General features: G+C 42.2%; 1 protein-coding gene across 4 annotated transcripts in view; it reads left to right on the top strand.

The window, feature by feature from the left end:
* The window catches only part of LOC139757902 (caspase-1-like), a 103,354-nt gene that overhangs the window by 65,257 nt on the left and 16,772 nt on the right, over nucleotides 1-21,325 (top strand). For all 4 annotated transcript variants that reach the window (XM_071678845.1, XM_071678847.1, XM_071678846.1 and 1 more), the window contains exon 5: nucleotides 4,802-4,922. In XM_071678845.1, coding sequence (XP_071534946.1) covers nucleotides 4,802-4,922 — 121 coding nt within the window. The remainder of the gene's footprint in view (nucleotides 1-4,801; nucleotides 4,923-21,325) is intronic.

The raw sequence follows: 21,325 nt of genomic DNA, 5'->3' as shown, positions 1-21,325 counted from the left end.
TTTGATCGAGTGAGTAACGTAAGGGTAAGAGAGATGTGTGGAAATAGAAAGAGCGTGGTTGAGAGAGCAGAAGAGGGTGTTTTGAAGTGGTTTGGGCACATGGAGAGGATGAGTGAGGAGAGATTGACCAAGAGGATATATGTGTCGGAGGTGGAGGGAACAAGGAGAAGAGGGAGACCAAATTGGAGGTGGAAAGATGGAGTGAAAAAGATTTTGTGTGATCGGGGCCTGAACATGCAGGAGGGTGAAAGGAGGGCAAGGAATAGAGTGAATTGGAGCGATGTGGTATACCGGGGTTGACGTGCTGTCAGTGGATTGAAGCAGGGCATGTGAAGCGTCTGGGGTAAACCATGGAAAACTGTGTAGGTATGTATATTTGCGTGTGTGGACGTATGTATATACATGTGTATGGGGGGGGGTTGGGACATTTCTTTCGTCTGTTTCCTTGCGCTACCTCGCAAACGCGGGAGACAGCGACAAAGTATAATAAAAAAAAAAAAATGACTCATGGTGAGGTGCCTGAGAATTGGCGGAATGCGTGCATAGTGTCATTGTACAAAGGCAAAGGGGATAAGAGTAAGTGCTCAAATTACAGAGGTATAAGTTTGTTGAGTATTCCTGGTAAATTATATGGGAGGGTATTGATTGAGAGGGTGAAGGCATGTACAGAGCATCAGATTGGGGAAGAGCAGTGTGGTTTCAGAAGTGGTAGAGGATGTGTGGATCAGGTGTTTGCTTTGAAGAATGTATGTGAGAAATATTTAGAAAAGCAAATGGATTTGTATGTAGCATTTATGGATCTGGAGAAGGCATATGATAGAGTTGATAGAGATGCTCTGTGGAAGGTATTAAGAATATATGGTGTGGGAGGAAAGTTGTTAGAAGCAGTGAAAAGTTTTTATCGAGGATGTAAGGCATGTGTACGTGTAGGAAGAGAGGAAAGTGATTGGTTCTCAGTGAATGTAGGTTTGCGGCAGGGGTGTGTGATGTCTCCATGGTTGTTTAATTTGTTTATGGATGGGGTTGTTAGGGAGGTAAATGCAAGAGTCTTGGAAAGAGGGGCAAGTATGAAGTCTGTTGGGGATGAGAGAGCTTGGGAAGTGAGTCAGTTGTTGTTCGCTGATGATACAGCGCTGGTGGCTGATTCATGTGAGAAACTGCAGAAGCTGGTGACTGAGTTTGGAAAAGTGTGTGGAAGAAGAAAGTTAAGAGTAAATGTGAATAAGAGCAAGGTTATTAGGTACAGTAGGGTTGAGGGTCAAGTCAATTGGGAGGTGAGTTTGAATGGAGAAAAACTGGAGGAAGTGAAGTGTTTTAGATATCTGGGAGTGGATCTGGCAGCGGATGGAACCATGGAAGCGGAAGTGGATCATAGGGTGGGGGAGGGGGCGAAAATCCTGGGGGCCTTGAAGAATGTGTGGAAGTCGAGAACATTATCTCGGAAAGCAAAAATGGGTATGTTTGAAGGAATAGTGGTTCCAACAATGTTGTATGGTTGCGAGGCGTGGGCTATGGATAGAGTTGTGCACAGGAGGATGGATGTGCTGGAAATGAGATGTTTGAGGACAATGTGTGGTGTGAGGTGGTTTGATCGAGTGAGTAACGTAAGGGTAAGAGAGATGTGTGGAAATAGAAAGAGCGTGGTTGAGAGAGCAGAAGAGGGTGTTTTGAAGTGGTTTGGGCACATGGAGAGGATGAGTGAGGAAAGATTGACCAAGAGGATATATGTGTCGGAGGTGGAGGGAACAAGGAGAAGAGGGAGACCAAATTGGAGGTGGAAAGATGGAGTGAAAAAGATTTTGTGTGATCGGGGCCTGAACATGCAGGAGGGTGAAAGGAGGGCAAGGAATAGAGTGAATTGGAGCGATGTGGTATACCAGGGTTGACGTGCTGTCAGTGGATTGAAGCAAGGCATGTGAAGCGTCTGGGGTAAACCATGGAAAGCTATGTGGGAATCTGTTCATTATGGATTATATTTGACTTAACTGATGATACTTCTGTGGCTACCTAAAAAAAAAGAAAAAAGAGAGAAGAAAGTACTGATTATGGGAAGAGATTCACTCAAAAGGGCTCCATCACTGATGCTCACCATTGGTGGGTCTGCTTTGCCACAAAACAATACTGTATTGCCTACCAGTGTTTCTCCGATGTTCAATGTGGGACAAAATCTCAGTGTTCTAATTATGAAATAATGCAGTTAAATGGACCTCCATGGTGTAGTGGTTAGTGTTACTTACTGTAACACATTCACGGGCAGCCCACGGTCAAGCGTATAAATTCAAATCCTGGTTGTGATAGTCAGCCCACAGTCAACCCAGCTGTTCATCCACCCCTTGGGTTGGTTGATAAAATGGGTACCTGACTTAAGTTAGGGTATAGTCTATATGTATAGCATTTATGAGATGGCCTCAATAAAGACCTCAGTTGCCTGTGCTGTCTCAGTTGACATAAAGAAAAAATTTTACATCTCATTTCCAGGTGTCTTAGGGAGACCTTTTCCTGTCTAACTGGATTACAGGACCAACCTGAATTCCAGAACTCTGCAGTTTTTTTATTCTCCTTTGCTGAGGTATCAAGTTTATAATTACACTGACTGTTGTTCAAGAGCCTCTGTCAAAGTTGTGGAATCTGAAAGTTATGCAAACAAGTTTCAGATGTTGCACAGTGTGCTATATAAGGAGCACTTGAAGTATCACCATACATTTTGTTGATTGAAACCCTCTCCCAATTTTTTCTTGAAGTTTCAGATTCCTCTGATTTTGAAATTATATGTTTTAGAGTTCCTTTCTAACCTTTACATATATTAATTTCTTGTGCTTCTACTACAAGAGTCCTGTATGGCCTGTTTTCCTGACAATCAAAGGAGTTTTTCTGTAGCCTTTTAGTGTATCAGTGGCTTATTATGAAACCATGCTCCTGATAGCTTTGGTGCTAGGGGAAGAGTAGTGAGGTGCAATGCCCTGTCAGAACAAGAGAACTGCTCCTTATGGCCAATGGAAATTGGATGTTTCATGGTGATTATAAGAGACTGAGAGGGAACCCCCTTTCAAATCAAAGAATCTTAAAATTTCTCTCAATAAGTTGTATATTTGCCTGGAACCAAATTTTTATTCCCTATTCATCTGGGTTCATGGGTTCAGGAAAGTAACTTACACTGTTGTCCTTTCAGATAATCTTCCCATGGGGTACTTTCTCTTATCTTTGATTTTCATTTTGTTATCAATGATGCCTACCTCTATGTGTAAAAAGTTGATTATGGTGTGACCTTAAGAGTACCAACATGGGCAGAAGGACACTTGAGTGCCAAGATGACTTAAGGAAATATTCTTTCTATACTTGGCCTTTTTAATTAACTTTTTTCTGGCTTTCCTTCTCCATTTTGTGTTACTCTCATGGCTCACAAGAAAAAGTGACCCTGGAAAGACATACAATATAAGCTTTGAAGTATGAAGCATTTTCTCACTGAGACAGTGTCCTGCAACCAATTTCTTAGTTGTGTATCCTTCTCTTTCTTCCTCTCTTTTTCGAAAACCTTTCTCTAAATGACAATCACAATGAAATCAATGTCTGTGTTCCAAGAACAATGAGGCGAGTTGCAGCCAACTACTTGAGGATCACATTATAACTGTGTGGGGGTCACCGATTGGTCAAAGGGTGAACCCAAGCCAAGCCATGCCATTAATTACCTGGAGGGTGGTTAATGAAAGCTGATATACACAAACCTCACCAATAAGATGGGTTTCTTGTCCCTGGAGATTGGAGACATCTCTCATGGCTCATGCCCCAGAGAAAGACTTTTTTCATACTTCAGAATATAAATTTCTCTTTACATATAGGTATATGGTTTTTGAACAAAGATGGGTTACTAGTTTGATTCCAGTCTTGTTTCTTTAACACAAAAAGGGAGCTTTAGTTTATAAGAGCAGTTTTAATGAACTTAAAGTTCTAATATAAGAATAAGAAAGGAATCAGAATCACTGATATCAAGGCCAACACTTGGACTGAAACAAAAGCCATTTTTTCACCCTCTTTGCTCTTAATCTCTGTTCTGCACCCCTAAATCTCAGTTCTCTTAACTGCATCCTTGGGCTATCTGTTGGGTTCATAAAATAACAAGAAAACCAAGCTTTGTCACAGGCCAGGGGTGTCTGGAAGTTCTGTCTTAGCTGAGGACTAAAGGCAGGCAGAGTCTGGGAATCCCTCATCAGTAATTAATCTAATTATATCTAGTACCCTGATATTGTTTCTACTCTGTTATATTTACTAGAACTAAAGAAAATTATTGAACACTGTCTGTTCCTATTCTTAATCTCTTTTTTTCTATTATACTCTGTTGCTATCTCTTGCATTAGCAAGGTAGTGCAAGGAAACAGATGAAAGAATGGCCCAACCCACCCACACACACATGTATATACATAAACACCCACACGCGCACATATACATACCTATACATTTCAACGTATACATACATATACATACACAGACATATACATATACAGACATGTACATATTCATACGTGCCGCCTCCATCCATTCCCACCGCCACTCCGCCACACATGAAATATATGTCCATACAATTCAAAATACTTCTGATTACACATGTGTGGCAGATAACAGATATGCTGATAACCAATTGCAAAGGATAACACAACTGCATTATTGACTGAGGCATTTCTTGCAAATGTACCTGTATATAATTATTGAGTATGTTTTGAGAATCAAATTGCCTAAGATAGTTCATGTTAAACATAAACTTCTTTTCCTCTCTAAACACTTAAGTACTGGTATTGTTTTTCCTCAGATACGTCCATGTGCCAAACATGATTTCAGCATCTGCATGAAAGCTTTTAAACACTTAGGATTTGTGGTACAAGACCACTGGAACCTGAACAAAGCAAACTTTTTACTTCAGTTGTACAAAGGTAAAACTGTGCATTATCTGTTGAAATACTTCATAAAGATAATTTTAGGGGTGGGGGGTTCTGGGAGTGTTGTAGAAGGGAGTGTGGGAGCAAGAGTGTTGTCTCGGAGTGTAAATGGGTGTGTTTGGGGGAATGGTGGTTCCAACAACGTTATATGGTTGCAAGGCATGGGCTATAGATGGGGTTGTGCAGAGGAGGGTGAATGTGATGGAAATGAAATGTTTGAGGACAATATGTGGTGTGAGGTGGTTTGATCGAATAAGTAATGAAAGGGTAAGAGAGATGTGTGGTAATAAAAAGAGTATGGTTGAGAGAGCAGAAGAGGGTGTGTTGATATGGTTTGGACAAATGGAGAGAATGAGTGAGGAAAGATTGACAAAGAGGATATGTGTCAGAGGTGGAGGGAAGGAGGAGAAGCGGGAGACCAAACTGGAGGAGGAAGGATGGAGTGAAAAAGATTTTGAGCGATTGGGGCCTGAACATACAGGAAGGTGAAAGGTGTGCAAGGAATAGAGTGAACTGGAACGATGTGGTATACTGGGGTTGACATGCTGTCAATTGATTGAACCGAGGCATGTGAAGTATTTATTATATTTATTTTGCTTTGTCGCTGTCTCCCGCATTAGTGAGGTAGCGCAAGGAAACAGACGAAAGAATGGCCCAACCCACCCACAGACACATGTATATACATACACGTCCACACACGCAAATATACGTACCTATACATCTCAATGTACACATATATATACACACACAGACATATACATATATACACATGTACATAATTCATCACCCTCCTGCATGTTCAGGCCCCGATCACTCAAAATATTTTTCACTCCATCTTTCCACCTCCAATTTGGTCTCCCACTTCTCCTCGTTCCCTCCACCTCCGACACATCCTCTTGGTCAATCTTTCCTCACTCATTCTCTCCATGTGCCCAAACCATTTCAAAACACCCTCTTCTGCTCTCTCAACCATGCTCTTTTTATTTCCACACATCTCTCTTACCCTTACATTACTTACTCGATCAAACCACCTCACACCACACATTGTCCTCAAACATCTCATTTCAAGCACATCCACCCTCCTGCGCACAACTCTATCCATAGCCCACGCCTTGCAACCATACAACATTGTTGGAACCACTATTCCTTCAAACATACCCATTTTTGCTTTCCGAGATAATGTTCTCGACTTCCAAACATTCTTCAAGGCTCCCAGGATTTTCGCCCCCTCCCCCACCCTATGATTCACTTCCGCTTCCATGGTTCCATCCGCTGCCAGATCCACTCCCAGATATCTAAAACACTTTACTTCCTCCAGTTTTTCTCCATTCAAACTTACCTCCCAATTGACTTGACCCTCAACCCTACTGTTGAGGGCAAGGAATAGAATGAATTGGATCGATGTGGTATACCGGGGTTGACGTGCTGGCAGTGGATTGAATCAGGGCATATGAAGTGTCTGGGGTAAACCATGGAAAGTTGTGTGGGGCCTGGATGTGGAAAGGGAGCTGTGGTTTCGGGCATTATTGCATGACAGCTAGAGACTGAGTGTGAACGAATGGGGCCTTTGTTGTCTTTCCCTAGCGCTACCTCGCACACATGAGGGGGAGGGGAATGGTATTCCATGTGTGGCGAGGTGGCGATGGGAATGAATAAAGGCAGACAGTGTGAATTGTGTGCATGGGTATATATGTATGTGTCTGTGTGTGTATATATATGTGTACATTGAGATGTATAGGTATGTATATTTGCGTGTGTGGACATGTATGTATATACATGTGTATGGGGGTGGGTTGGGCCATTTCTTTCGTCTGTTTCCTTGCGCTACCTCGCAAACGCGGGAGACAGCAACAAAGCAAAATAATATAATAATACATAATTCATACTGACTGCCTTTATTCATTCCAATCGCCACCCTGCCACACATGGAATAACAACCCCCTCCCCCCTCATGTGTGCGAGGTAGCACTAGGAAAAGGCAACAAAGGCCACATTCGTTCACACTCAGTCTCTAGCTGTCATGTAATAATGCACCGAAACCACAGCTCCCTTTCCACATCCAGGCCCCACAGAACTTTCCATGGTTTACCCCAGACGCTTCACATGCCCTGGTTCAATCCATTGACAGCATGTCGACCCCGGTATACCACATTGTTCCAATTCACTCTATTCTTTGCACGTCTTTCACCCTCCTGCATGTTCAGGCCCCGATCACTCAAAATCTTTTTCACTCCATCTTTCCACCTCCAATTAGGTCTCCCACTTCTCCTCGTTCCCTCCACCTCTGACACATATATCCTCTTGGTCAATCTTTTCTCACTCATTCTCTCCATGTGACCAAACCATTTCAAAACACCCTCTTCTGCTCTCTCAACCACACTCTTTATTTCCACACATCTCTCTTACCCTTACATTACTTACTCGATCAAACCACCTCACACCACATACTGCCCTCAAACATCTCATTTCCAAAACATCCACCCTCCTGCGCACAACTCTATCCATAGCCCATGCCTCGCAACCATACAACATTGTTGGAACCACTATTCCTTCAAACATACCCATTTTTGCTTTCCGAGATAATGTTCTCGACTTCCACACATTCTTCAAGGCTCCCAGAATTTTCACCCCCTCCCCCACCCTATGATTCACTTTCGCTTCCATGGTTCCATCCGCTGCCAGATCCACTTCCAGATATCTAAAACACTTTACTTCCTCCAGTTTTTCTCCATTCAAACTTACCTTCCAATTGACTTGACCCTCAACCCTACTGTACCTAATAACCTTGCTATTACTCACATTTACTCTTAACTTTCTTCTTTCACACACTTTACCAAACTCAGTCACCAGCTTCTGCAGTTTCTCACATGAATCAGCCACCAGCGCTGTATCATCAGCAAACAACAACTGACTCACTTCCCAAGCTCTCTCATCCACAACAGACTGCATACTTGCCCCTCTTTCCAAAACTCTTGCATTCACCTCCCTAACAACCCCATCCATATACAAATTAAACAACCATGGAGACATCACACACCCCTGCCGCAAACCTAGATTCACTGAGAACCAATCACTTTCCTCTCTTCTTACATGTACACATGCCTTACATCCTTGGTAAAAACTTTTCACTGCTTCTAACAACTTGCCTCCCACACCATATATTCTTAGTACGTTCCACAGAGCATCTCTATCAACTCTATCATATGCCTTCTCCAGATCCATAAATGCTACATACAAATCCATTTGCTTTTCTAAGTATTTCTCACATACATTCTTCAAAGCAAACACCTGATCCACACATCCTCTACCACTTCTGAAACCACACTGCTCTGCCCCAGTCTGATGCTCTGTACATGCCTTCACTCTCTCAATCAATACCCTCCCATATAATTTACCAGGAATACTCAACAAACTTATACCTCTGTAATTTGAGCACTCACTCTTATCCCCTTTGCCTTTGTACAATGGCACTATGCAAGCATTCCGCCAATCCTCAGGCACCTCACCATGAGTCATACATACATTAAATAACCTTACCAACCAGTCAACAATACAGTCACCCCCTTTTTTAATAAATTCTACTGCAATACCATCCAAACCTGCTGCCTTGCCGGCATTCATCTTCCACAAAGCTTTTACAACCTCTTCTCTGTTTACCAAATCATTTTCCCTAACCCTCTCACTTTGCACACCACCTTGACCAAAACACCCTATATCTGCCACTCTATCATCAAACACATTCAACAAACCTTCAAAATACTCACTCCATCTCCTTCTCACATCATTACTACTTGTTATCACCTCCCCATTAGCCCCCTTCACTGAAGTTCCCATTTGCTCCCTTGTCTTACGCACTTTATTTACCTCCTTCCAAAACATCTTTTTATTCTCCCTAAAATTTAATGATACTCTCTCACCCCAACTCTCATTTGCCCTCTTTTTCACCTCTTGCACCTTTCTCTTGACCTCCTGCCTCTTTCTTTTATACATCTCCCACTCATATGCATTTTTTCCCTGCAAAAATCGTCCAAATGCCTCTCTTCTCTTTCACTAATAATCTCACTTCTTCATCCCACCACTCACTACCCTTTCTAATCAACCCACCTCCCATGCTTCTCATGCCACAAGCATCCTTTGCGCAAGCCATCACTGATTCCCTAAATACATCCCATTCCTCCCCCACTCCCCTTACCTCCTTTGTTCTCATCTTTTTCCATTCTGTACTCAGTCTCTCCTGGTACTTCCTCACACAAGTCTTCTTCCTAAGCTCACTTACTCTCACCACTCTCTTCACCCCAACATTCTCTCTTATTTTCTGAAAACCTCTACAAATCTTCACCTTCGCCTCCACAAGATAATGATCAGACATCCCTCCAGTTGCACCTCTCAGCACATTAACATCCAAAAGTCTCTCTTTCGCACGCCTCTCAATTAACACGTAATCCAATAACGCTTTCTGGCCATCTCTCCTACTTACATACGTATAATTATGTATATCTCGCTTTTTAAACCAGGTATTCCCAATCACCAGTCCTTTTTCAGCACATAAATCTACAAGCTCTTCACCATTTCCATGTACAACACTGAACACCCCATGTATACCAATTATTCCCTCAACTGCCACATTACTCACCTTTGCATTCAAATCACCCATCACTATAACCTGGTCTTGTGCATCAAAACCACTAACACACTCATTCACCTGCTCCCAAAATACTTGCCTCTCATGATCTTTCTTCTCATGCCCAGGTGCATATGCACCAATAATCCCCCATCTCTCTCCATCAACTTTCAGTTTTACCCATATCAATCTAGAGTTTACTTTCTTACACTCGATCACATACCCCCATAACTCCTGTTTCAGGAGTAGTGCTACTCCTTCCCTTGCTCTTGTCCTCTCACTAAACCCTGACTTTACTCACAAGACATTCCCACACCACTCTTCCCCTTTACCCTTGAGCTTCGTTTCACTCAGAGCCAAAACATCCAGGTTCCTTTCCTCAAACATACTACCTATCTCTCCTCTTTTCTCATCTTGGTTACATCCACACACATTTAGACATCCCAATCTGAGCCTTCGAGGAGGATGAGCACTCCCTGCGTGACTCCTTCTTCTGTTTCCCCTTTTAAAAAGTCAAAATACAAGGAGGGGAGGGTTTCTGGCCCCCCGCTCCTGTCCCCTTTAGTCGCCCTCTACGACACATGAGGAATGCGTGGGAAGTATTCTTTCTCTCCTATCCCCATGTGAAGTGTCTGGGGTAAACCATGGAAAGGTCTGTGGGGCCTGGATGTGGAAAAGGAGCTGTGGTTTTGGTGCATTAGACATGACAGCTACAGACTGAGTGTGAACGAATGAGGCCTTTTTTGTCTGTTCCTGGCACTGTCTCGCTGGTGTGTGTGTGTGTGTGCTATTTTGTGTGTGGTGGGCTGGCGACGGGAATGAATGAAGGCAGCAAGTATGGATATGTAAATGTGTATATATGTATGTGTCTGTGTATGTATATGTATGTATACGTTGAAATGTATATTGTTACATCCTACCTCCTCTCCTTACACATTAAAGGGTGTATAATCAGCTGATAGGCCCATTAAAACAGATAACTGTTTTGACAGCTTCTGTTAAGAAAGAGATTTGGGCTAGACACAGATTCCCTCACAATCTGGCTAAGATATCCCGACAGCTGATGGCTGTAATTGTACCCTTCTTCTCAAGTTGGTCAAATACCAAACAGATAAAAATCTATTAAAATATAGTCATAATAGCAAAATAAACATGGCTCTTTCTCCAAACATAAATAATACCATTTATTCTTGATACACATATTTCTCTCTATATTACTTTACTTAACATCACTCTGGCTAATTCACTTGCCTCACTTATATAACATATGGGTTTGAAATGACTGAGATGTGTACAGATTACATTATACATTTACCAACAGCCTTATATCACATCTTCCTCTTATGGCCATTCCTGAGAGAGAGGCATGATCTTGGCCATCCTCCAGTTTCTATACAATTTCCATGGTTTACCCCAGACGCTTCACATGCACTGATTCAATCCACTGACAGCATGTTGACCCTAGTATACCACATCGTTCCAATTCACTCTATTCCATGCACACCTTTCACCCTCCTGTATGTTCAGGCCCCAGTCGCTCAAAATCTTTTTCTCTCCATCCTTCCACCTCATCTATTTATGTATTGTACTTAATCGCTGTTTCCCACATCAAGCGAGGCAGCACCAGGAAACAGACGAAGAATGGCCCATCCACTCACATACACAAATACATACATAAACACCCATACATACACGTATACATACAAATACATGTGTGGAAATAAAGAGAGTATGGTTGAGAGAGCAGAAGTGGGTGTATTGAAGCTGTTTGGACACAAGGAGAGAATGAGTGAAGAGATATTGACAAAGAGGATATATGTGTTAGAGATGGAGGGAACAAGGAGAAACGGTAGACCAAATTGGAGGTGGAAGGATGGAGTGAAAAAGAATTTGAGTGATCGGGGCCTGAACATACAGAAGGGTGAGAGGCATGCAAGGAAAAGAGTGAATTGGAACAATGTAGTATACCAGGGTTGATGTGCTGTCAATGGACTGAACCAGGGCATGTGAAGTGTCTAGGGTAAACCATGAAAAGGTCTGTGGGGCCTGGATGTGGATAGGGAGCTGTGGTTTCGGTGCATTACACATGACAACTAGAGACTGAATGTGAACAAATGGGGCCTTTTGTCTGTATTCCTAGCACTGCCTCACTGAAACAGGGGATAGCGATGCTGTTTTCCCATGGGGCAGAGTAGCAACAGGAATGAATGAAGGCAAGCAAGTATGAATATGCACATGTGTATGTAATGTCTGTGTATGTGTATGTATATGTATGTATATGTGCATATGTGGGCGTTTATGTACATAAATGAGTATATGAGTGGATGGGCCATTCTTTCTTTGTCTGTTTCCTGGCACTACCTCGCCGACACAGGAAACCGATTATGTATACTAAATATGAATAAATGAATACATATACATATATACAGACATTTACATACACACACAGACATATACATATATACACATGTACGTATTAATAGTTGTCTGCCTTCATCCATTCCTGTTGCTACCCTGCCCCACAGGAAAACAGCATCGCTATCCCCTGCTTCAGCGAGGCAGCACCAGGAATACAGACAAAAAGGCCCCATTTGATCTCATTCAGTCTCTAGTTGTCATGTGCAATGCATGGTAGCACCAGGAAAACAGGCAAAAAAGACCACATTCGTCCACACTCAGTCTCTAGCTGTCATGTGCAATGCACTTACTATCATATTGATATTTACCATAATCCTGTAGCTAATCCTGAATAAAAGAAAACACATGGAACCCATGGAGTTACGTTAGAAAAAAAACTGCCCACATATCTCCCCTATGTCACAGAAGGCAACTATGACAGGCAGGAGCATGGGGGCTGGAAATCTTCCCCCTACACTAATGGCATCACTTCTCTTTAACCTGCATTTTCTTTTGGTCATGATGTTGCCATTCTACCTCTATACATTTGGTTGCTGCTTCCAACAGCTTCTGTTCAGGCCCCAATTACTCAAAAACTTTTTCACTCCATCCTTCCATTTCCATTTGGTTTTCCCTTTCTCCTTGTTCCCTCCATTTCTGCAACATACTGTATATCCTTTTTGTCAACCTTTCCTTACTCATTCTTTTCGTATGTCCAAACCATTTCAGCACACCCTCTTCACCTCTCTTAACCAAACTCTTTTTTATTAGCATACCTCTCGTACTTTTTCAATACTTACTTGATCAAACCACCTAATATCACATATTTTGTTAAAACATTTCATTTCCAACACACCCACACTCATAAATATTTTCATACATGTATAGTCGCCATTTCCCATGTTAGTGAGGTAGCGTTAAGAACAGAGGACTGAGCTTTAGAGGGAATATCCTCACTTGGCCCCCTTCTCTGTTCCTTCTTTTGGGGATAGGAGAAAAAGAATACTTCCTATGTATTCCCCATGTGTTGTAGAAGGTGACTAAAGAGGGTGGGTGGGTGGGTGGAGGTGTGTGTGTGTGTGTGTGTGTGTGTGTGTGGAGGGGGGGCTAGAAACCCTCCCCTCTAGTATTTCAATTTCTAAAAGGAGAATGAAAAGAAGGAGTCAAGCGGGGAGTGCTCAGCCTCCCAAAGGCTCAGATTGGGGTGTCTGAATGTGTGTGGATCTAACCAAGATAAGAAGAAAGGAGAGGTAGGTAGTATGTTTGAGGAAAGAAACCAGGACGTTCTGCCTCTGAGTGAAACAATGCTCAAGGGTAAAGGGGAAGAGTGGTTTGAAAAGTCTTGGGAGTAAAGTCAGGGGTTGGTGAGAGGACAAAAGCTAAGAAAGGAGTGGCAGTACTCCTAAAGCAGGAGTCATGAAATTGTGTGATAGAGGAGTGCAAATTCAAGATTGATGTAGGTAAAACTATAAGTGGATGGAGAGAGATAGGTGATTACTGGTGCTTATGCAGCTGAGTGAGTGTCTCAGCAGTTTTGGTGCACAAGACTGGGTATTAGTGATGGGTGATTTAAATGCGGTAAGTAATATGGCAGTTGAGGGAATAACTGGTGCACATGGGGTATTCTGAGCTGTGAATGGAAATGGGGAAGAGTTTGAGGATTTGTGTGCTGAAAAAAGACTGGTGACTGGGAATACCTGGTTTAAAAAGAGAGATATACATAAGTATACATATTAAATTTTGAGGAGAATAAAAGAAGTTTGCTTTGAAGAATGTGTGTGAAAAATACTTAAAGAAATAGAAGGATCTGTATGCAGCATTTATGGATCTGGAGAAGGCATATGATAGAGTTGATAGAGATGCTTTGTTTAAGAGTATATGGTGTGGAAGGTAAGTTGCTAGAAGCAGTTAAAAGTTTTTATCAAGGATATAAGCCATGTGTACAAGTAGGAAGAGAGAAAAGTGATTGGTTCTCAGTGAATGTCAGTTTGCTGCAGGGGTGCGTGATATCTCCATGGTTGTTTGATTTGTTTATGGATGGGGTTGTTAGGGAGGTGAATGCAAGAGTTTCAGAGAGAGGGGCAAGTATGCAGTCTATTCTGGATGAGAGGGCTTAGAAAGTGGATTTAGCAGCGGATGGAACCATGGAAGCGGAAGTGAATCACAGGGTGGGGGAGGGGACGAAGGTTCTGGGAGCGTTGAAGAATGTGTGGAAGGCGAGAACATTATCTCGGAGCAAAAATGGGTATGTTTGAAGGAATAATGGTTCCAACAATATTATATGGTTGCGAGGCATAGGCTATAGAAAGGGTTGTGCGGAGGAGGGTGGATGTGTTGGAAATGAGATGTTTGAGGACAATAATGTGGTATGAGGTGGTTTGATCGAGTAAGTAATGAAAGGATAAGAGAGATGTGTGGTAATAAAAAGAGTGTTGTTGAGAGAGCAGAAAAGGGTGTATTGAAAGGGTTGGTCATGTGGAGAGAATGAGTGAGGAAAGATTGACAAAAAGGATATATGTGTCAGATGTGGAGGGAATGAGAAGTGGTAGGCTAAATTGGAGGTGGAAGGATGGAGTGAAAAAGATTTTGAGCGATCGGGGCCTGATTATACAGAAGGGTGAAAGACATGCAAGGAATAAATTGAATTGGAACGATGCTGTATATCAGGGCGACATGCCATCAATGGATTGAACCAGGGCATGTGAAGCATCTGGGGTAAACCATGGAAAGTTTTGTGGGGCCTGGATGTGGAAAGGGAGCTGTGGTTTTGGGTGCATTACCCATGACAGCTAGAAACTGAGTGTTACGAATGTGGCCTTTGTTGTCTTTTCCTAGCACTCCCTCGTGCACAGCGTGGGGGAAAGAGGTTGTTATTTCATGTGTGGCGGGGTGGCAATGAAAATGAATAAAGGCAGACAGTATGAATTATGTACATGTGTATTAATGTATATGTCTGTGTGTGTATATATATGCATACGTTGAGATGTATAGGTATGTATATGTGCGTGTGTGGACGTGTATGCATATACATGTCTATGTGGGTGGGTTGGGCCATTCTTTCGTCTGTTTCCTTGCGCCACCTCGCTAACACGGGAGACAGCGACACCAAAATAAATAAAATAAATAATAATAGTACTTCCCACGTATTCCCTGCGTGTCGTAGAAGGCGACTAAAAGGGAAGGGAGCGGGTGGCTGGAAATCCTCCCCTCTCATTTTTTTCTTAATTTTCCAAAAGAAGGAACAGAGAAGGGGGCCAGGTGAGGATATTCCCTCAAAGGCCCAGTCCTCTGTTCTTAACGCTACCTCGCTAACGCGGGAAATGGCGAATAGTTTGAAAAAAGAAAAAAAAAAAAAAAATAATAATAATAATAATAATAATAATAATAATAATAATATATATATGTGAGTAGGAGAGAGTCAAAGGGCATTATTGGATTACGTGTTAATTGATAGGCATGTAAAAGAGAGACTTTTAGATGTTAATATGCTCAGAGGGGCAGCTGGAGGGATGTCTGATCACTATCTTATGGAAGCAAAGATGAAGATTTGTATAGGTTTTCAAAAAAGAAGAGACAATGTTGGGAGAAGAGTGGTGAGAGTAAGTGAGCTTGGAAAGGAGATTTGTGTGAGGAAGTACCAGGAGGGATTGAGTGTAAAATGGCAAAAGGTGAGAGCAAATGGCATGAGGGGAGTGGGTGAGGAATGGAATGTATTTGGGGAAGCAGTGATGGCATGTGCAAAAGATGCATGAGAAACGAGGGGTTGGGCAGATTAGAAAGGGTTGTGAGTGGTAGGATGAAGAAGTAAAGTTGTTAGCGAAAGAGACAAGAGAGGCGTTTGGACAATATTTACAAGGAAGGAGTGCAAACGACTTGGAGATGTATAAAAGAAAGCAGCAGGAGGTCAAAAGGAAGGTGTAAGGGTTGAAAAAAGGGCAAATACGAGTTGGGGTGAGAGAGTATCATCAAACCTTAGGGAGAATTAAAAGATGTTTTGGAAGGAGGTACATAATGTGCATAAGACAAGAGAACAAATGGCAACATCAGTGAAGGGGGCATGGGGGAAAGTAATAACAAGTGATGAAGTGAAAAGGGAGGTGGAGTAAGTATTTTGAAGGTTTGTTGAATGTGTTTGATGATAGAGTGGCAGATGTACGGTGTTTTGGTTGGGGTGGTGTACGAAGTGAGAGGGTCAGGGAGAATGGTATGGTTAAGATGAAATCTGGCAAGGCAGCACGTTTGGATGGTATTGCTGTACAATAAATTAAGAAAGGGGGGTAACTGTGTTGTTGACTGGTTGATAAGAATATTCAGTGTATGTATGGAACATGGTGAAGTGCCTGAGGATTGGTGGAATGCATGCATAGTGCCATTGTACAAAGGCAAAGGGGATAAAGGTGAGTGTTCAAACTACAGAGGCCTAAGTTTGTTGAGTATTCCTGGAAAAATGTATGGGAGGGTATTGATTGAGAGGATGAAGGGATGTACAGAGCACCAGATTGGGGAGGAGCAGTGTGGTTTCAGAAGTGGTAGAGGATGTGTGGATCAGGTACTTGCTTTGTGGTATGTATGCGAAATACTTAGAAAAACAAATGAATTTGTACGTAGCATTTATGGATCTGGAGAGGGCATATGACAGGGTTGATAGAGATGCTTTGTGGAAGGTCTTAAGAGTATATGGTGTGGGAGGTAAGCTGCTAAAAGCAGTGAAAAGTTTTTATTGGGGATGTAAGGCATGTGTACAAGCAGGAAGAGAGGAGAGTGATTGGTTTCCTGTGAAGGTTGGTCTACAGCAAGGGGGTATGCAGTCTGTTGAGGATGAGAGGACCTGGGAAGTAAGTCAGTTGTTGTTCGCCGATAATACAGCTCTGAAGGCTTATTTGAGTTAGAAACTGCAGAAGTTGGTGGCTTAGTTTGGAAAAATGTGTGAAAGGAGAAAGTCGATAATAAACGTGAATTAGAGCAAGGTTATTAGGTTCAATAGGGTTAAGGGAAAATTAAATTGCTTGCCTTCATCCATTCCTGGGGCTACCCTACCCCACAGGAAACAGCATCACTACCTGCTGTTTCAGCGAGGTAGCCCCAAGAAAACAGACAAAAAAAAGGGTCACATTCATTCACATTATCTCTAGCTGTCATGTGTAATGCACCAAAACCTCAACTCCCTATCCACATCCAAGCCCCACAGACCTTTACATGGCTGACCTCAGACGTTCACATGCCCTGGTTCAGTCCATAACAGCATGTTTACCCCGGTATATCACATCATTCCAATTCACTCTATTTCTTGCAAGCATCTCACCCTCCTGTATGTTCAGGCCCCAATCGGTCAAAATCTTTTTCACTCCATCCTTCCACCTCCAATTTAGTCTCCTGCTTCTCCTTGTTCCCTCAACCTCTGACATATATATCCTCTCTGTCAACCTTTCCTTACTTATTTTCTCTGTATGTCCAAACCGCTTCAACATACCCTCTTTTGTTCTCTCAACCACACTCTTTTTATTTCCACACATCTCTCTTACCTGATCATTACTTACTTGATCAAACCACCTCACACCACATATTTTCCTTAAACATTTCATTTCCAACACATCCACCCTCCTCCATACAACCCTGTCTATAATAGCCCATGCCTCACAACCATACAATATTGTTAGAACTACTTTTCCTTCAAACTTACCCATTTTTGCTCTCCTAGATAACAATCTCTGTTTCCTCTGTTTCCTAGATAACAGTCTCTGTTTTCTGTGAGAAAATTTTGTAAACAGTTCCCTTTTTTTCCCATATAATAAAGATTTTATGACATGCATGTTGCCAGTCCCAAACACAACTATCTAGTAATGCTTGTTTACCAATGACATCTTAGCAACATCTCTTCCATGTATATCAACTGTCTGTTCTTTATCATCTATCTCATTATTGTATCTCCCCTAACGATGTAATCATTACATGAAAGTACTTTTGGGAACCTGTCATGTTTCATTTTCCCGTGTTTTTTTTCCATATATGTATCGGATTTAGAGGTCATAAAAAGAATTAAGTTAGGAACTTATTAGAAAAGATGTAAAGAAGTATATCAATATGGTATTAAAGCTGTGGATGAATAGGATATACTGAGAAAACTGTGAATGGAAATAGTATTTATTTATATTTTATTTATCTATTTGTTATAATTAGCTGCTGTCTCCCGTGTTAGCGAGGTAGCACGAGGAAACAAACGAAAGAATGGCCCAACCCACCCACAGACACATGTATATACATAAACGCCGACACACACACACACACACATATACATACCTATACATTTCAACATATACATACATGTACATACACAGACATATACACATGTACATATTCATACTTGCTGCCTTTATCCATTCCTGCCGCTACCCCACCACACATGAAATGGCACCCCTCCCCCCACGTGCGTGCGAGGTAGCACTAGGAAAAGACAACATAGGCTACATTCGTTCACACTCAGTCTCTAGCTGCCATGTGTAATGCACCGAAACCACAGCTCCCTTTCCACATCCAGGCCCCACAAAATTTTCCATGCTTTACCCCAGATGCTTCACATGCCCTGGTTCAATCCATTGACAGCATGTCAACCCTGGTATACCACATCGTTCCAATTCACTCTATTCCTTGCATGCCTTTCACCCTCCTGTATATTCAGGCCCTGATCGCTCAAAATCTTTTTCATTCCACCCTTCCACCTCCGATTTGGTCTCCCACTTCTCCTCATTTCCTCCACCTCTGATACATATATCTTCTTTGTAAGTCTTTCCTTACTCATTCTCTCCATGTGACCAAACCATTTCAATACACCCTCTTCAGATCTCTTAACCACACTCTTTTCATTACCACACATCTCTCTTACCCTTTCATTACTTACTCGATCAAACCACCTCACACAACATATTGTCCTCAAACAATTCATTTCCAACACATCCACCCTCATCTGCACAACCCTATCTATAGCGGATGCCTCGCAACCATATAACATTACTGGAACCAATATTCCTTCAAACATATCCATTTTTGCTCTCCGAGATAATGTTCTCGCCTTCCACACATTCTTCAATGCTTCCAGAAACTTCGCCTCTCCCCACCGTGTGACTCAATTCCACTTCCATGGTTCCATCTGCTGCCAAATCCACTCCCCGATATCTAAAACACTTCACTTCCTCCATTTTTTCTCCATTCAAACTTACCTCCCAGTTGACTTGTCCCTCAACCCTACTGTACCTAATAACCTTGCTCTTATTCACATTTACTCTCAGCTATCTTCTTTCACACACTTTACCAATCTCAGTCACCAACTTCTACAGTTTCTCACCTGAATCAGCCACGAGCACTGTATCATCAGTGAACAACAACTGACTTACTTCCCAAGCCCTCTCATCCACAACAGATTGCATACTTGCCCCTCTCTCTGAAACTCTTACGTTCACCTCCCTAACAACCCCATCCATAAACAAATCAAACAACGATGGAGACATCATGCACCCCTGCTGCAAACCGACATTCATGGAACCAATCACTTTCCTCTCTTCCTACTTGTGCACATGCCTTACATCCTTGATAAAAACTTTTCACTGCTTCTAGCAACTCACCTCCCACACCATATACTCTTAATACCTTCTACAGAGCATCTCTATCAACTCTATCATATGCCTTCTCCAGATCCATAAATGCTACACACAAATCCATTTGTTTTTCTAAGTATTTCTTACATACATTCTTCAAAGCAAACACCTGATCCACACATCCTCTACCACTTCTGAAACCATACTGCTCTTCCCCAATCTGATGCTTTGTACATGCTTTTGCCCTCTCAATCAATACCCTTACATATAATTTCCCAGGAATACTCAACAAACTTATACCTCTGTAATTTGAACACTCACCTTTATCCCCTTTGCCTTTATACAATGGCACTATGCATGCATTCCGACAATTCTCAGCAACTTCACCATGAACCATACATTGAATATCCTTACCAACCAGTCAGCAACACAGTCACCCCCTTTTTTATAAATTCCACTGCAATACCATCCAAACCTGTCGTCTTGCCGGCTTTCATCTTCTGCAAAGCTTTCACTACCTCTTCTCTGCTTACCACATCATTCTCCCTGACCCTCTCACTTCACACGCCACCTCAACTAAAACACCCTATATCTGCCACTCTATCATCACACATATTCAACAAACCTTCAAAATACCCACACCATCTCCTCACTTCACCACTACTTGTTAATACCTTCCCATTAACCCCCTTCACCGATGTTCCCATTTGTTCTCTTGTCTTAAGCAAGTTATTTACCTCCTTCCAAAACATCTTTTATTCCCCCTAAAATTTAATGATATTCTCACCCTAACTCTCATTTGCCCTCTTTTTCACCTCTTGCACCTTTCTCTTGACCTCCTGCCTCTTTCTTTTATTCATCTCCCAGTCATTCACACTACTTCCCTGCAAAAATCGCCCAACCACCTCTCTCTTCTCTGTTGCTAACAATCGTACCTCTTCATCCCACCACTCACTACCCCTAATCTGCCCACCTCCCACCTTTCTCATGCCACAGGCATCTTTTGCACAAACCATCACTGCATCCCTAAATACATCCCATTCCTCCCCCACTCACCTTACGTTATTTGATCGCACCTTTTTCCATTCTGCACTCAATTTCTCCTGGTACTTCCTCACACAAGTCTCCTTTCCAAGCTCACTTACTCTCACCACTCTCCTCACCCCAACAGTCTCTCTCTTCTATTCTGAAAACCTTTACAAATCTTCATCTTTGCCTCCACAAGATAATGATCAGACATTTCTCCAGTTGCCCCTCTCTGCACATTAACATCCAAAAGTCTCTCTTTCATGTGCCTATCAATTAACATGTAATCCAATAACGCTCTCTAACCATCTCTCCTACTTACATACATATACTTATGTGTATCTCTCTTTTTAAACCAGGTATTCCCAACCACCAGTCCTTTGTCAGCACACAAATCTACAGGCTCTTCACCATTTCCATTTGCAACACTGAACACCCCATGTACACCAATTATACCCTCAACTGCCACATTACTCATCTTTGCATTCAAATCATCCATCATTATAACCCAGTTTTGCACATCAGAGCTGTTAGCACAGTCACTCAGCTGCTCCCAAAACACTTGCCTCTCATGATCTTTCTTCTCATGACCAGGTGTATAGACACTAATAAACACCCATCTCTCTCCATCTACTTTCGGTTTTACCCATATCAATCTAGAGTTTACTTTCTTACACTCTATCACATACTTCCACAACTCCTACTTCAGGAGTATTGCTACTCCTTCCTTTGCTCTTGTCCTCTCACCAACCCTTGACTTTACT

The sequence above is a fragment of the Panulirus ornatus genome, chromosome 28 (assembly GCF_036320965.1).
Source record: "Panulirus ornatus isolate Po-2019 chromosome 28, ASM3632096v1, whole genome shotgun sequence".
In the NCBI taxonomy this organism is placed as follows: Eukaryota; Metazoa; Arthropoda; class Malacostraca; order Decapoda; family Palinuridae; genus Panulirus; species Panulirus ornatus.
Note: the sequence above shows the minus strand (reverse complement) of the source record. Positions and strands in the feature narration are given on the sequence as shown.